Source organism: Dermacentor andersoni, chromosome 4 (genome assembly GCF_023375885.2).
Source record: "Dermacentor andersoni chromosome 4, qqDerAnde1_hic_scaffold, whole genome shotgun sequence".
Lineage (NCBI taxonomy): Eukaryota > Metazoa > Arthropoda > Arachnida > Ixodida > Ixodidae > Dermacentor > Dermacentor andersoni.
In genome coordinates this window covers 84,888,369-84,906,345 of record NC_092817.1, presented here as the reverse complement: position 1 = coordinate 84,906,345, position 17,977 = coordinate 84,888,369, and the positions used below count along the sequence as shown (strand labels likewise).

Below are 17,977 nucleotides of genomic sequence, written 5' to 3'. Positions count from 1 at the left end.
CGATGGTATATGGGTGTGCGAGGTTTGTGTTGAGTGAGGCTTAACCTAAACTGCGGATATTGCTGCACAGATAAAACTTTCTTAAACATAAAATCTTAATAAAAGCCTTCCATTCACCTCTATAACACCTTTCAATAAAGTTTACCTACCTGCAGCGCATAATCAAGTGATGAAAACCAAGAACCGACAACAAACTGTCAGAAAGCAAGCGCAAGTCTTGTAGGTTGTCCTCCAACTTTAGTGGCTCGCTTACATTTTTTATGTTTCATATAGGTATAATTGTACATACAAGCACAGGTTCACATGATTGAATAAAACATGTTTTTGTGCAATATTAAGAAAAAACTGCTTTTCACATTCTGCTTTAGTAGAAAATGACCCGTTGTGACAGATGGAACGTTGCTAGCCAGGCACTCTTTCAAGACGTCCTGGCTCTCCGAGACCAACGCCAACCTGAAGACCGTGCCCACCAACCAGGCATTCCCATGCGTACAACTGCGCCACAGCCCCAGTTTTCCCTCTAGGTAATATTGTAAGAAACTCTATATTCCACCCCTTTGCAATCCCTCTAAGCTGCTTCTCAAGCAGAATGATGAAAATCAGACAAGACTCAGGAGCGTTCGGTTTAACAAGACTTTTTCTTCTTTATATTTATGTATATATATATATATATATATATATGTATATCAGTCTAGACCCTGAAGAGAAATGCAGAGACGTCACACACCAGACATAAACAATGCACAAGGGGAGAACAACTTAATACATTCACAACAGCTTGCTGTCTTTTCACCGATCGACTTGCTGTGCGATACAAGAAACAATAAATAGGTTCAGTTCGTTTGTCTTCGAAAGGTGGGAGGCGCAACAGTCGCAGGACAAGGTGCCACGTCTTGTGGGAGAGTGAGAGGCTGGGGCTTTGGGGGGGAGCTTGCATGGAAGCCTTGCAATATTCATATTGTCAGCTTCTGTACAGTTATCTGAAATAGACACAAAGGCATGTCCTTAAGAAAACCAGAAGAGGAAACTCTAATCGGGGAAAAAAAAAGACCACTTGTGCATTGCGCATCAAGTATAAATTCGGCTGGCATGATAACAGTGAAGCGCACAAAAAGAAAAAGGAAAGAAATGTGGGCATAGACACAGAGAATACTGCAGCTGCGAAATTGCTTATGCTAGACCAGTGTTTCGGCCAGTGTCTTGAAACAATAGCATGCTTGGTGTTTAATACTAGCAATAAATAAGGTGTTCAAAGTAAGAATGGTTAGGACAATGTGGTGCTCACAACTGAGATTTAATGATGAACAAGCACCAGTTAAATAGTAAAAACACAAGCGAAACGGACTAGTGTTTTCTCAGACCATGGTCTGTGGGCACACAGGGGCTCTTGAAAGACTTCATGGGGTTTCACATAGACCGCTATATAGGGTTTGCTCATTTAATAAGCATTGCCTAATGAAAAGTGTGCGAAGCATCTGACGAGCCATTTGTGAAATCCTACCTAGTCGCACACTATTCTGCACACTTAAAAGTGAAAACAAGAAATGTTTGTATGGCTGAGTGGGAAGACAAAACATTTGCTTAACTCACAACGAAAGCTTGATTTGCAATGACACACATATGTGTCCTTACCTGCAAGGTAAGGACACATTAAAAGTTCAAGGCCCACAGCTATAGACATGGGTCAATAGCCAGGTGACACAACAAACTCTCAGCTTAAAAATTAAAAGCATAAACACCATCTCAATATTTCACTTTCTATATTGATGCAATGTGCCAGTGTTTACATGAACTGCACAAGGCATCTTTCCCCTTTTGATTTACCTTCATCTGGCGCATTAATATGCGCTTCACCTTCTCAGCACATCACCTCATTCGCATAGATGTGGCATGCTAAAAAGGCAGTTCAATGCATCACTGTTGCATTCATGTAAAAGTGGCACATGTCAAAGGGGCCCGAGATTTAAATCTTGCAAATTAACAATTCTGAACCAGAACTTTCCATTATCACTGCACAATCTTCCAGTTGCAGTCAATGCTATGCATCAATTTGTAGAAACTACAACAGACCACTGCTGTAAAATTGCAATTTCTTCCCAGCCCAGCATAACATTGTGATGCTGGTGAAGGCACTATGGTATGCACACACATTAGTTCAGCTTACAATTTCCAATGTCAGCTACCATGCTTGAACTACAAATTCCTCTGGATGCCTGCAACCCACAATTTTTTTTTTTCATGCATATACGTTGAATGTTGAACAAGAAAGAACAGGTAGCAGCTCACCAAGAGAGAATCACGGTCTGCTCAGGAGGCGATGAAGATGTGGAGGACGTGCGCGCCCTCTTGCGGCGCTCAGGGTCCGATTCATAGCCTGGCTGAGGGTCAGGCTGGGCGTCTCGTAGGTCGGCGTAGTGCTCGGGCAAAAACTGCTGGACCAGGGCGTCAAAGTCCCGCTCCAGGGTTCGTGCCTGTTGACACACCTGAGACTCCTTCTGCAAGCAGAGAAGGAAGAGACACTCGTCAGCATTCAGGCAAAGCCAGCCACAAGTAGAACATGCGAATAGAGGAGCAGACACTTCCATAAGCCAGGAATCCAGATACATGGCAAGTTGAAAAGTTCAATGTGCTACTTAAAATAAAAGAAAGAAAAGGATTAGCAGAAAGAAAGCAAAAAATTATCTGTTACCCCATGCATTTTCTTTCGTTTAACTCTAATCTTACTGGGATGTTTTACACATGCATTGGACTTTTCAGCATGCACAAGAGGCCCAAACTGCCCAGTCTTTAAACAGTAAATTGTAGTTGGCCATTCGTAATAAGAAGGTTCATTATAGTACTGCATATTGCCTTGCTTTTTGCAAGTATGTGGTAACCCCTATTTGCAAGCCTGACCTCCGAGAGGAAGTGGGGTTATCTAAGTGAACATTGATTTGAGGGTATGAGCACACTGACTCTTCACCCCACACCCCCCACCCCTTTCTTTCATGTAGGGTAGCTAACTGGGCACGACCATGGTTGACCTCTCGGTCTTTCCCTCTTCATATTCCAAACCTCTCTTTGATAATGCCAACATAGCTGCTAAGAGACCCCATCCATCACAGGCTCTGAACTGTGGAAGAACTGTGTGGAACAACTTTTTCTGCAACTAAGCAATCTTTAAAAATAATACGTACTATGGAGGTTCCTAGAAGGGTAATTCAATATTCCAGATTCCAGTTGACTAACTGTCAACCTTTAGTGTCCCTTTAAGTGCATTATCATAAGCTGATTGAATGGCGACGACTCACTTGTAAGTCACTGGTTTGTGACATTTTCCAGTGCCCTTGCTCAGTTTTACCTGACCTTGCTGGCATAATTATATGAACCTTGAGTTCAGAAACACTCTGCTGCAAAAAGTACCTCAATGCATTCAGCAAAAGCAGAGTTATTGGCACTCAAACGCAGCCTCCACTGTGCTCCCATTCCTTCTTCAACAGCTTGCACTGTGAAGGCTACAGCGGAGTGGGGTGTGCCCACAATGCTCACCTTCTAAATGTCACTAGAGCGTGTAGTTCAAATTTAATTTTGGATGTTAATGTAGACACCACGACTTCCGATTTTGGTGCCTACAACGCCCTAAATGTAAGCCAAACACGGTTGTCCTCAACATGCCGCGGTGTGCTTAGCCAATGGACTCGTGGAATTACTCCGTGGTGGCCTTGGTATCTACGCGACACAGCCGACTGCAGCTACCAATAAGCAGCCACATATGGGAATCCACTTTATTACGAGATAAAGCATCCAGAAGAGAATGAGGAGCAGGTTTCAGTTGAAAAGAGCGTTTGAGAGAAAAGTGACCGTGCGCTCCGCTTGCAAGCGCCACGCACCACGTATAACAGCAAAACTTGACCGAGATGTTCACAGCAGTGTATCCTACCCTTGGATTATGTTATTTCACCAAGCCTGAGGGGTTGTTCAGGGCCCCTTTAAGTTCAGGGCCCCTTTAAGGGCCCTCAAACACATGCTTTGGCTTCAGTCACAGAAAGTCATCCACGAGTGCTAGAAGTTTAGTTCATGGGGCACAACACTCCTGGGGCCAGATTTTTTCATGGTTATTTTCCTTATCTATTCTTTCCACATACCCGTCAAAATGGCTCAGGGCTATGCATTTTGCTTCCGAGTGCAAGATTGCAAAGTTCTATCCCAGGCTGCTACAGCCACATGGCGGGTTAGGCCACAGCAGACACCCCAAAATGGCACCTGTGTTGCCTATGTGTTACTTTGGGACATTAAAATCAATCTCTTGGCTTTTTGTTACAAGACTGTGCATGCCATTTCACACTGTTTTCACTGGAATAGGCAACCCAGTACAAATGTCAATGACACGTGCTATGTCACATGCCATTTCTCCTGGAAGCATCCAATCAGTACGAGGGGTGCTTTGTAATGATTATTTTTCTCAGGTCCTCTCCCTTTCTCTTTATTCTTTGTGCCAAATGGCTGATCCTGGGGGAAATATCTGCAGTTTCCAACAGCTCTGAATTCATTTACAGTGGCAGCAGTTACTCCTCTGACTACTCCCGATGCCCCCAGCTTTGTGCAATGCTCCTGCAATATTGTGCAAGCATGTGCGTGCGGCAGTGATGATTACAGAATGATGACAACTACATGACAGCAATGGTAAGGAGCGTGGCAGCATGACAGCACTTCACTCATTGGCATTCAAGGCAACGAAGAGCCATGTTTGGTTGAAGAGAATGACTTGGGGCTTATGGGGGCACAAGTTCTTGCAACCAAGGCCAGTGCAGGACACATTATTGTGTTATGGAAGCGATGAACACAACACAACCACCCTGACTGACTTTCAATCACTGCCGCAAGTGAAATGATGCGCATGTGCAAGAGAAGTGACTTCAAGCAAGCATCAAGGACACCCTGGGACAAGTACCAGTCCATGCTGATGACGTGCTTTAAGGACCATGTTGTCTGGCGATGGTCTAAGGTTAAGGAGACACTTCACTCACCACAGAGTTCTGTGTGTCAAGCTTCCATAGTGGCCATACTTAGCCCGATATTTTTTCTCATTGCACACTTCCCGATATAACCTTATGGTCATTGTTTAAGTATACTAGTCTGCTCTGTACAATGACAATTGCGCTAAGTGGCCAATCTCGGTGAAAATGGCAAGTGATGGCAAGTGTGAGCCAGTGATTAAGCGCAAAAGCAACAGACTGGGGAAAGAATTATTGCAATATTTAGCCCTTGGGTTCTATCTGGAGCGCACTACTGTTCTATTTGGTGTGCACTACTGTGCACACAAACCACTTGCATTACACTACTCAACGTGAAGTGCACAATCCAGATCTGCTCAAATTATTACTCGTGATCTCATTGCTTTGAAAGTGCATGTATCGTGCAATTTCGCCACCACAGATGACATAGCACTATATTTTATTGGAGTGCAAACAACAAATTTTGGGGCTACAACCCTTAAGAAATCATGTGCACCCCGTTGGAGACTGCAGTAGTAAATGCATGGCGGACAACTATTATTAATCGACCCGACATAGTATCGCCTGTAACGTACCTGCCAGGAATTGGCAACCACTTGCTTCTACAGTTTGATATTAAACTAGACCGCCCGAAAACTAACAAGAAGAAAAAATAGTATGAGACTACTACAGAACAAATTATCAGGCCATAAATAATGCACTATCTTCTCTTGTGACGTTTTCCTTGATGGCTCTGACCACCGTAGTGTACAAACTAATTGAAACATGTTCACAGCTATAGTCACCCATCTAACCGAACAGTACATTCCTTAACGCACCATTACAAATCACACAAACTCTCCCTGGTAAGATAATCCCATTTAATCACAAATAATCACAGGAAGCACTTCTACTGCATTGCAAAGCTTTCATCCACAAGTGAATGCTGGGCATCGTATACTACGGCATCAAACGCATATGTGCAAGCGCTCAAGGACACCAAAAAGCACTTCCATTCACATGTTATGCCTTCAATGCTTACCACCAATGTTAAAAAATTTTGGCGTGCAATTATTCCTTCGACTGACAACAGCCTTGTCTTAACCAAATCTTCCGGTGTTCCAATTCCTTCCGACCTTTCTGCCACCATACTAAACCAAACATTTTCAGAAAATTTCACAGCCACATCTAGCAGTACACAGCACTTCAACTATGTAAACATGCGCTCCATAACTGTTGCTTCAACCGGTGTCAGTAAGCTTATTGATGGACTATGCATTCATTCTGCTCCTGGATATGATTGTATTAACTCAAAATTCTTAAAAGACACTTCAGATTATTCTTCCAGCATACTATCCAAACTTTTCCAGCAATCGCTTGACCATTGTACACTACCTAATGAGTGGAAAATAGGCAAGGTGATACCAGTGTATAAATCCGGCAGCAAAGCATCCCCTAATAATTATCGTCCAATCTGTTTCACCAGTACCTGCTGTAATATGCTTGAACATATTATACAGTACATGCTGTAAAATGCTCGAACATATTATTTTTACCAACCTGGTTAAATTCCTTGAATAGAACTCATTTTTTACGTCAGTACAACACGGTTTTCAGAAATCTTACTCCTGTGAAACCCAATTAATATCGTTTACACATGCACTACATCATATTCTTGATGAATCATCACTAGATGATTGTATATTCTTAGATTTTTTAAAAGCATTCGACAAGGTGTGTCACAAACAATTGCTTCACAAACTAAAACAACTTAACATTGACTGTAACCTTTTGAAATGGATTGAATGTTTTCTTCTCAACCGTTCGCAATTTGTTTGTGCTAACTGCATTAAATCTGGTTTTACAGAGGTCTGTTTAGGTGTTCCACAGGGTTCCGTCCTTTGACCCCTATTGTTTCTAATTTAGATTAATGATCTTCCCTCACTTATCAACTCCCATATCCATCTGTTTACTGATGACTGCGTCATTTTTAGAGAAAGTGCCAATGCTAACGACATTGAATTACTTCAGTCGGACCTTGCCACTATAGGGAACTGGTGCAATGAATGGTTAATAGAGCTAAATATTAACAAATGCAAAGTCATGCGTGTGTCTAGGAAAACATCTACCATACCATCGTACTACACTGACATGTCGTTGGAATCAGTTTCTTCATATAAATATCTTGGTGTTTACATCACTTCTAGCCTCAGCTGGTCTCTTCATAACGAGAACATAATTAAAAACGCTAATTGCAGCTTGGCTACATATGTCGCGAATTTTTCAATGTACCTGCTAATTTGAAACTTTGGTAATATAAAACTATATATATATATATATATATAATATGACCCAAACTTGGATACGCAACTCTGGTATGGGACCCTACTCATGAAAACCTAATCACTGATCTCACGATGGTTCAAAATAACTCTGTACGTTTTATTCTTGCTAACTACAACCGCACAGCGAGTATAACTAACATGAAATCTAACCTTTTCCTCCCATCGCTGGCATCTCGCAGAAAAGTGTTTCGCATTGTCCACTTCCACAAGTTGTACCATCATCATACTACACGAGATCACTTTATCCCCCATCCAACTTATGCATCCCGTCGCATTGATCATCAGTACAAAGTCGGCCTTTTGTCATGCAACACTAAAAGTTTCTTACAATCATTCCTGCCGAGAACCTCGCATGACTGGAACCATCTTCCCATTGAAGTTGTAGGCCTTACTAATTATGAACAGTTCCGTGAAGCCTTAGCTAATATTGTACATACAGGTGCCACTTAAACATTCATGTAACCAACTGTATTTGTCTTCTTCATTCCTTTGTATTTACCACTCCCGCTCTGTAATGCCCTTGGCCCTGAGGGGTATATTAAATGAAATGAAAAAATTACTTTATCGTAAAATGCCCAGCATCTAGAGCTTGCTTACTACTGTAGTATTGATGGAAAATATTTTATCATTTTTCATTTGCGTCTAGTTTTGGGCAAAACTGATTTAAAAACAATAAAAATAGTCACCTAATTGTGTTTTTAAAGCCCGATTTTTCAGACCATTGTTTATACATAATAACCCGCACAGCAGTGACACCAACTTATGGAACCAATCTACAAATGGCAACCAAAAATTTTGGTTGTCGCCACATATTTATCTCACGAGTTTCGTAAACACTTCTGCTTGTCTAAGCACAAATCATTCTTGCTGTGAACACGGAAAAGAGTGCCCATTCACATCACCCCTACAAAACAGTCTGCAAAATTGAATAAACTGTCAGTAATCAAACAAGTTTTATTTTCAACAAAATCTAGCATTCTATAGGTTTTACTAGTTATTTATTTTTTATTTTCTTTCCCTCCTGATATTATGGCTGATACCTGTAAACACCACATGCACTAGCATGGCGTGAATGACCCCATTTGACTATGCCTACCACCTAATTCTTAAATTTCGACTTCCTGCTAAAATGAACCCTGCATACAATGTGAACTGTGACTTTGTGATGTTGCAGAATTTATGTGAGCCAGCAGCTGATAGACTGCTGAACCCAACGGTCAGTGGCTGCGCATTCACAATTTCTACAGGCATGAAACTCTTCGTCAACTCACATTTAGACTTTAAAATGAAACATTTTTCATCTAGTTCTCTTTATTTGTATTTGGCAGATGCAATCCTCATAGCCATGAGACATGTATGCTGTAGCTCGTGTGACAAAAAAATTCATGTCCGCACTGGCATGAAAAAAAAAAAATGGTTGTGGCTTAGCTAAGGTTAAGCCCAGGATGCGAAGCATACTAGCCTTTATTTTAGTTGTTGAACCACTGTTTAGCCTGGTGAACTGCTGTTGCTTGGCTATATTTGGTTCGGCTAGACGAAGAAACAACTCATGCGTTACTCTGCTTCGCCTTCAAGAGTGGAACGCGACAGCGTTCCCGTCGACCCGCCAAGGGGTGTAAGACAATGGGCTACGGCGCAGCGACTACGCGCCGCGCATTGGACGCGGTGAGCGTCGAGCAACGCAGCGTTTGGCGCGGCAACGAAATGTGCGCCTGAGCAAGCGACGCACGCCTGAGCCTTGGAAACAGCTCGTTTCTAAGGCAACACCGCATTCACCAGAGGCGCTTTTGTACCGCTTTGAAGCATCGTACTCGTGGCTCAGTGGTAGCGTCTCCGTCTCACACTCCGGAGACCCTGGTTCGATTCCCACCCAGCCCATCTTGCAAGAGTTGAGCCAAAGCCACCTAGAAACAAGCGCAGCTGCTTATATACCGCGAGCGACGGCGCGAGTTGGAACCCCGTTTCTCCTCTGTCGTGACGTCACGGTGTCACATGGTCAGCCTTGAAGGCGACGCCGCGAGCGACGGCGCGAGTTGGAGCCCCGTTTCTCCTCTCGTGTCGTCACGGTGTCACGTGGTATGGCATGGGGTCAAAGGTCATCGAAGGCGACACCGCCGCGCCTGAGGAGCTGGGTTGAGCTCTAGTAATATGCTTCGCATAAAAAAAAATCACAAGAACAACCATCTAGGGGAGGGAAGTTGATGGGCTGGATGTCCAAAAGAAGATATTCATAAAGGCCTATGACAGCGTGTTGCAGCTTTTTCATTTCATGGGAGTATGCACATTATGCTTTTTCAGATAAGCAGAGTGCATCCAGGGATGCCACTTCACTGCAACCCAACAATGGCACATGAGATTACACCAAAAATTAAAAGACTTCACGTTCCCGTGTGTGTATTAGTTGGCTCAGCTGCCTGCAGGAAGCAAGCTTAGCATGTTGGTGCACTTGCCGGTTCAATTTGGGTATGTCACGAGGTGCATGAATGCTGCTCTGGCACAATGCTAATTTGTGAATGAAAATAAATAAATAAATAAATAAATAAATGTCATGAGCACACTTTTTTGGTAACACATTATTTGCAGTGGTCTTCACAAATGGTAGGAATAGTCAACTAAAAGTCACTAAATAGCTGCTTGGTTAGCAGCATTAGAGTGAGGCATATGTTGCAAATGTAAAAGTGAAGCCAGCCAACACGCAAAGAATGTCCATTTGCAAGAAATCTCAAAGAGGTATTCAAAATGTGCAGCAAAATATATGGTTGTACCAGATTTTAGTATACAGCTGCTGTACACAGCAAGAGAAGAACGAGCCTCATGTGAAAATATTTGGTGGAACACCAATGCATTTGTCTGGACATTTAGAGGCCATATTTTTCATGACTAGTGCTTGCCAAAGAGGTTCACCTAATTTAGAAAAAGAAAGGGAGGTGGGAAGGCCTCTAGCACATGGGTATTCTTTGTATTTTGGCTGGCTTCACATTTGCAATTACCACATGCCCTCTAAAGCTGACAAATCAGAATGCTATTGAATTTTAGTCAATTATTTCATCTATCATAATTCAGAGATAAATCTTCATGCCCACCACTGTGAATGATGAGTTACCAAATATATATATATATATATATATATCTTAATCTCCTCAAAGCTGTGTATATTAACTACCTATGGACTTTCTTCAGACATTTTTTACGCACTGCTTTGATCACATACTTCATGAACACGCAACGATAGACACTGTCTATATCGCTGACTGCAGATGCATCCAGGCAAGTCAAGAGCCCATCGCAGCTATTGTAAAAAGTACTTGACGCATTGAGGAATGCGCATTGCATGCTTGGTGCTGCCACTTTTTCCTGCGCCTTTAATGCAAACATACCATTTTCACAACCCTTAGCTTTAGTACATGCAACAGATGAATTGTGCTGTTGTGAATTCAATGACACATATGTTGTACCAGTCCTGGGAAATACCTGATTTCACCTCAATATTTACTCTAGACAAGAAGCAGGAAAAATTAACATCACCATAAACTTGGCAACCAAGAATGGCTTGTGACCTTTGGCCATGTTTATATATGACCATACGGATACCTATGTATACACTGGCTGCGTAAGTTACCAGCAAATACCATGCAGCTAAAGCAAAAGGTTAGCAAATTTTTGGCAATACAAGTGACCAGGCAGGCAAGTTAATGCTGTGAATACAGTGGCAGCATTTGCAAAGACAAAAATAAGATATATGGCGCTACCTGTGTTTAAAAAAATATCTTCATTCTTAATGGCTTACTAAACGAGAGTGTTGCTAAGTTCTAGATGCAGGTCACCTTTTGTTTGACAGGATTCCATAAGTAAAATATCAACAGTACCTACTGAAGCCATGTCCTGTTGAACTGGGCCTTGTTTTAACATCCTGAAGAGCAACAAATCTTGCAACATTTTTTTCTTCACACTGCTTGCATACAGTTACATTTGTTGTGCACCAACTGACTCCCATTTCCGCGAATCTCCTAATCTTATCACACCACCTAACTTTCGGACATCACTGACTGTCTCCACTTCTTGGCATCCATTCTGTCAGTCTAGCAGACCACCATCTGCTCTAGTAATCACATGACCTGCACAATTCCACTTCCTTCTCTTACTAGCCTCAACTAGACTGATGTTAAGAGATGCCTTAACCTAATTCATACCATCGTCTCACTGCCTCTGTAATGCACATCTCATTATGCATTCCATTGCTTGTTGAGAAGTCCCTTAGTTCCCTCTCCAGCTTCATTGTCATCCCCCAAACTTCTGGCACATAGCGCTACTCATCAAATCATACTGTGACATTTAAGAGGCCAAATAATGTAAGTGGCTGCTAAAAATGCACAGGCAAAACAAAAGAACAAAGTAGAAAGCAATGGCAAAAAAATACATAACGGAAAATTAGAAAGTGTGACTTCTGAAAGCAGCTGGTGACATGTCACCTGTATTGAGACAATAGCAACAAACACGACATCGAGTTTAAGCAGCATTACTTAAAACAGCTCTCCAGTCTGATATTTCATACCAATGAATGTGTACAGTTTGTAGCTAGCAAATAAGAATTGGCTAGCTGCCCAGTCACAAAGTCGGCATAAAATGAAGTTTAACTTAAGGGGCCCCTCACCAGCCCACATAGCAATCTGGTTATATGCTGGAAGTTGTTACGTGCCCTCTGTGGAGCGTTATACCGCAAGTATTTTTCAAACTGGTTCATTAATAGTCGGGAGAAAAATATTTCAGTGTCACGAACCCATGCTTTCACGAGGCAAGCGTCACCACCAACACAGACACTTCCTCCGCACGCCTCTGTCTAGCTTCTACAAGTGAAATTCCTTACCTGCATTCTCCAATGCTGGAGCTGGAGGATTATGTGATATTATGTGATGCTCCCCCACCCCCCCGGAAGGTAAATTCAGACAGAATGAAATTTGCTAAGCTCTCTGGAAGTGCAAGATTGCAGCCACTGCTTCCAGAATCTGCATGCAAACAAAGCCATGCTATCTTGGTGTAGCCAAGAACACTATGTTCAAACAAAATCAGTATTTTCTGGTTTAATCATAAATTTCAGGCCTTTCTATTTGAATTTCACATATTCATTTCTGGCCTGTCACCTTTCTTGCAAAAGCACACCAAAAGATGCCTCAGCTGATGTTACAAAAGCTTAACAGTAAATTTCTGCCTGTATCCCTTGTTATGAGTTTACTACTTCACCTTGACCATCTCCTTAGTTTATGTAATAAATGTGGGCCTATAGAAAAAAAGACAGCCTGTGGCAACAATGGTCCACTATTTATCTTCACCACACTAATCAAACCTTTACAAATTGATTTTACTTACTGTGAATGCCTTGTAGATATTGCCTTTATTCCATATGTTATAATCATCGATTGCCTTCTGTATTTGTAATGAGATCAGAGAAGTGGCAAGAAAAAAAAAGGTGCATTTAAAGTACCTCATTCAAATGTCATTTAAGACATTTAAAGTCAATTACTACATGATACACCCATTGCATAAGCACATATCCTAAATTATGTGGTTCAGCCAACTTAAAACAATCCCAGTTAAAATTAATGTCGCAAACTGGGCTTGTTGGCACATATTTGAAAAGGCGGCAGGGAAAAAAGACACGGACGAAGACGAAACGACAAGGACAAGCGCTGAACTTCTAACAAAATCATTCACAAAAATGTTGGAAGTTCAGCACCCATACTTTTCATCTCATTTCCATCCGTGTCATTTTGTGCTGCCGCCTTTTCCTAGTTCTCCCAGTTACAAAGAATGCTCGGTTAAACCGTATGAAGACACCACGATTGTCAGAATCTGAATCCAATTAACATGCACAGGTTATATGCTTGGCTCCCACCAAGGGCAAGTGGTCTTTTTTTCCCCTTGCATGTTAATTGTTTAAGAACATGTGCATTTATATTAAAAAGAAGTTAATTTACACAATGGTTCCTTCATTGTCTACATTCATTGTCTACATTCATTGTCTACAGGGGTTACGTAGCTGTCACAGTGTTTATAAGGTTGTACCATCAATGTACTGTGGCCATCACGTAAATAACTAGGACTATTTGCTGGATGAATCTTCAAGAACATTGCTCATGTATATTGCCCACAAAAAGCAAAATTGCATGGCTGGTAAGTCGGCAATCAACTTGCATTATAATGTCTGCACAGAGCTTTGCTCATATTGCCAGTGCCTATAAAGATGTAGTGCTAGATGTTCTGCTTATTTCATACCGCAGAAAACGATCACAATGAGGAAGATGACGAGGAGACTTTCATCAATTAGGCAATGGTGGGGCCCTTACGCTCCAACAAGCCTTCTGGCTTTGCCTACACCAGATTTCGAGGCTGAAAGTGACAGTGATCGCTGGTACTTTACCTAAGACACTTTAATTGGCCTCCATTTTTGTTCTCATATGTTAATAAGGCAACTGCTGCAACATGGACGTGTACCACATATGGATTGTGTAATAGGAGATTTTTATTTTAAGTCAAAACTGATTTTGCAAAAATACTTGGTGAGGACTGTATTCTGAAAATTAGGGTACATACTGCACTTCATGTACCGTAGTATGTACTGTGTGCGTGTGCGTGCATGTGTGTGTGTGTGTGTGTGTGTGTGTGTGTGTGTGTGTGTGTGTGTGTGTTTTTCTCTTAGTTCATGGCTCTTGAACTTTGACTGCACGCTAATAGCATTACGTAAGACAAATTACCGTTTCTTTTAATCTGTGCTTTCTAAAAACCTGTCAGCTCCCGTTTGTTGCGAAATACATACCGAGTTCAAACTCTTTTCGCATCAAACTGTTACGGTGCTGCTAGAACGGCAACCTCCTGATCACAGAAAATACACACACATGCACAGAACAATAGCAGGACAGAGCTGCAAGCAATGCATCCAACAGAGGTTGCAACGTGGTGCTTCAGAAAGGAGAAGTACAAAAGTGTATAGATTTGAGACACACAGGAATACAAGGAAAGGACAGTCTGGGAAGAACGGAAAGTGGAAAGCCAGAGGCGTCAGGTGGAGGAAGCCATGACTAGAGCTGTGTGAACAGTAAGACTGCGAAAATAAAGTGCAACATGACTACTGCAAAATATAATAGAATCATGAAACTATATTACTTTGCAAAAAGTTGGTCAAGTTGGCAAAAATCCAAGACACACTGCTTCTAGCCAAGCAACATTTAGATTGTGCATGTTCCCTTTTGATAGCATCAGCCCCTCCAAAGAACTGATGCTTCGAATGGGTAACACAAGAAAGCATAACCATAACCAGACTCTTAAGCTACTTAACCCATGCCTGGTGCACAACACATATTGTAAAACTATCAGTCTTAGAGGTCTGTGTTCATCAGCTTCAGTTTCATGGCGCACAGGCAAATTAACCAAGTATTGAACACAAACTTCCCATCTGAATAGGTAAATGAACTAACGAACTCTTTGAAATTTGTGATCTTGGCATTCACACAGCTCTAGTGTTTAGAAAAGCCATAACAAGGGCTAGTTCATAAATATTACAGGAAAGCAATGTTCTGTTGCAAATAATTGCATTACAATGGCCCACAAGGTTTAGGAGGATTACGTGCATAGTTAAGAGCAGACTATCATGGTGTCTACTTCCAACTTTTACGCACAAAGCGTAGCTGTACGATCACAAACCAGCAGAGTGAATCTCTTGTCCTCACCATTTTTGGCATGCTAGGCATCAAGTACAGTGTTCTAGAAATATACAACAGTGATAATAAAAGTAAATGCTGAATGGCCTCACTGCACAAATGGAGTTCCAGTCAAGGATTGAGATGTTTCACCTGATAGGGAATTCAACTTATTTGTGGGGTTTCGCCCTTAGAAGGGAGTTTATACATGGGATTTTACATGTCAAAACCACAATCTGGTTATGAGACACGCCGTAGCAGGGGACTCTGGATTAATTTTGACCATCTGGGGTTCTTAAATAGGCACCTAAATCTAAATACGCGAGAGCTTTTGCATTTCACCCCAATCAAAATGCAGCCACTGTGACTGGAATCGAAGCTGTGACCTCCAGCTCAGCAGCACGTCACCAAAGCAACTAAGCTACCGAGCATGTTTGACACTCTCATGCAACAGCATGCTTTTAAACATTACAAAGTTAAGAGTCGCAGGTAACAACGCCCAGCGACAGCACTGGACTAAGCAATGTCCTCTTTCTTTTGGCCTCAGCACCTTCCAAATAAAAAGGCTCCTGCTTTTGTTACTATGTAAATGCCTAGAACACTGTACCATCAAGGAGTGAACCAGCTGACAGTCTGCACTTAATTGCACGTGTGTGTCCTTCAAGCCATGGGCACTCTTTCTCATTAAAATTTTTGCAGACAACAGATGTCGCATTCCAGTGCCAAGAGTCATCTAAATTATGACCAAAGGGCATAAGTAAAAGGCACGCCGTTGACTGGCACTGTGAGAAGCCAGCCTCCGCCTCACCCGCTCTCAACACCAGAGTTAAGGGAAGAAGCACGCTCACCCCAGACTTGACCTTGGGAGAGAGGGAAGAAAAAAAAAGGAGGGGGACACAAGGGGACCCCTTGAACACAAAAACAAAAAAACTGACAGGTGCACGTGCGTGTGATAAGCAAAGACACACACGCACACTGTGCTACAACATTGCTAATGTCATGCAAAAATGAGCACAGCATGAAAGACAAGAACACAGAAATAAATACAACAAACACTGCACTCCCTTCTGTCTTTTAGTCTTTCACGTTGCACTCATTCTTCTTATGAATCACCAACTCACCCAAGCTTCCACCCTTGTCAAAAAAAAAGAAAGGAGCAGGATGCCTAGAGGCATGCAATGCAACAAGTGAACTGTGCTGGCTGGTATTAGATGCTGCAACCTTCAGTTTCGTGCTTTTGTTGTGCTTTTATTTTTGTCATAGGACTGACGTGATAGCAGGGCTGCTTTCTTTAAAAAGAGACTGTACAGCCTAAAAAGAACAATTACGGGGGGGAAAAGAAACACCCTGTATGTCTAGGTGTTCAGCTTAGGTGCACAATATCAATGCAGCCTCTATGGCCAGGAGTCGATCCCACAGCCTTGAACTCATCAACAGAATTCCACGGCTACTATGCCACCGTGGTAGAAAGAAATTGCATAAATATTATGGTACTTTCCAATCCTTTCCATGAAGACAGGCCGACCACCTCAAAGCATACGAAGGACTAGATAGGCTTGACATTTGGACTGTACCGACTTTACAGCCAGATGTCTATAATGATGTGCCAAGGTGAAGTTCAGGCATCTTTTAAGAATGTCAAGGAATTAAAAGTGTCTTAAAAGTATTGAAAATGGGGTTGACCTCAGGGTATTTTATCTTGAGTTTCTAGTACCACTTCAAACCCTGTATAATGTAATGACAACTTTCTACCTTGCACATCCATTTTGGCCTCTGCTTTCCACATGAGCTTTCAAGCTACAGTAGCAGTCTGGCATGTGAGTACAAGTCCACACAGTGCAATACATTTGTTCTATTAAAAATAAATTGTTTTTCCCACAACGACTGCAAGGTTGTGCACAATGCTTACAAATTGATCCTCTGTGAACAATGAAGGAAAAGAGAGAACTGAGGGGAATGCATCACGTGGAAATTCTATAATCCAAAAGTGTAGACACATTAACTCAATATTACCAACATGTGCCCATTGCATGCTGCAACTTTCAGACAAACTTTGAGAATTACAATAGGTTTCTTATTCTTATCTTGTTTCACTTCACTATATGGAAAGTAACAAAATCATTCACCAACTTGTGTCATCAGATCAGCATCTCTAGAAGTAAAAATTAACAATTTATTTACAATGACACACCCAATTACTTTCGACTGATAATGATCGTAACAATAACTGAAAAATGATGTCTAGTGCACACAACAGTTAATATTCAATTCACGTGCACTACCAGTCATGCGTTAAATGGACGTAACACTGTCCAGTACTGCTTTAGGGGCACAATAAAGCCTTAATACAGGTTATATAGAGGACAGCACACTACAAGCAAATAATATACAAGTTTCAGCCATGAAAGCTGATCTGACAATTCCTGGTTTTAATTTTACGGCTTTTTACACAATGCCACAATTCAAAATCGGGCAATAAGAACATTAGTGATTATGTTTAGTCTTCTGTCCACAAAATTTGCTATGCAATGAACTACAATCGTAACATGAGACAAGCGTCAAGGAAAATACTAATGTCTCCCAAATAACAACACAGCGGGTGCAGACACACACTCGCTCTCTCTCTCTTTCTACTGTGCACAACCTTGCATCTTTCACTGCACAATGCAGGGTAAGATGGTTCTAAAGGTAAGCAAAGCAAATCTGTTAACAGCACATCCACAATAAAGAAAGCCAAGCTCAATGCATGCGCTTTTGCAGAAGGAAGCAGAAAAGCAGGTCAAGCAATGTTAGAAGATAGCAGCCTCATTCAATGGGAATAAATGCATGTAAGAGTGCTTTAAGGATTCGGCAACTTCATTTCAGTTGTATACATCTCGAAACGAAAGGCACGGTTGGAAGAGTCATCCACTGGTACTCTGTCTGGACATCTGCTTATGAAAGCACAATCAAATGTGAGCTATCAAAA

The 17,977-nt window shown here is 41.8% G+C and overlaps 1 protein-coding gene across 9 annotated transcripts in view; it reads right to left on the bottom strand.

Moving 5' to 3' along the window:
• Positions 1-619: 619 nt before the first annotated feature.
• The window catches only part of LOC126536427 (E3 ubiquitin-protein ligase TRIM33-like), a 157,625-nt gene continuing 140,267 nt past the window's right edge, over positions 620-17,977 (bottom strand). For 8 of the 9 annotated variants that reach the window (XM_055073997.2, XM_055073998.1, XM_055073999.1 and 5 more), the window contains 3 exons: positions 12,683-12,739; positions 2,287-2,495; positions 620-980 (listed from right to left, as the gene is read on the bottom strand). In XM_055073997.2, coding sequence (XP_054929972.1) covers position 980; positions 2,287-2,495; positions 12,683-12,739 — 267 coding nt within the window. In that variant the 3' untranslated portion in view covers positions 620-979. The remainder of the gene's footprint in view (positions 981-2,286; positions 2,496-12,682; positions 12,740-17,977) is intronic. The other variant, XM_055074001.1, reaches the window with a different exon arrangement.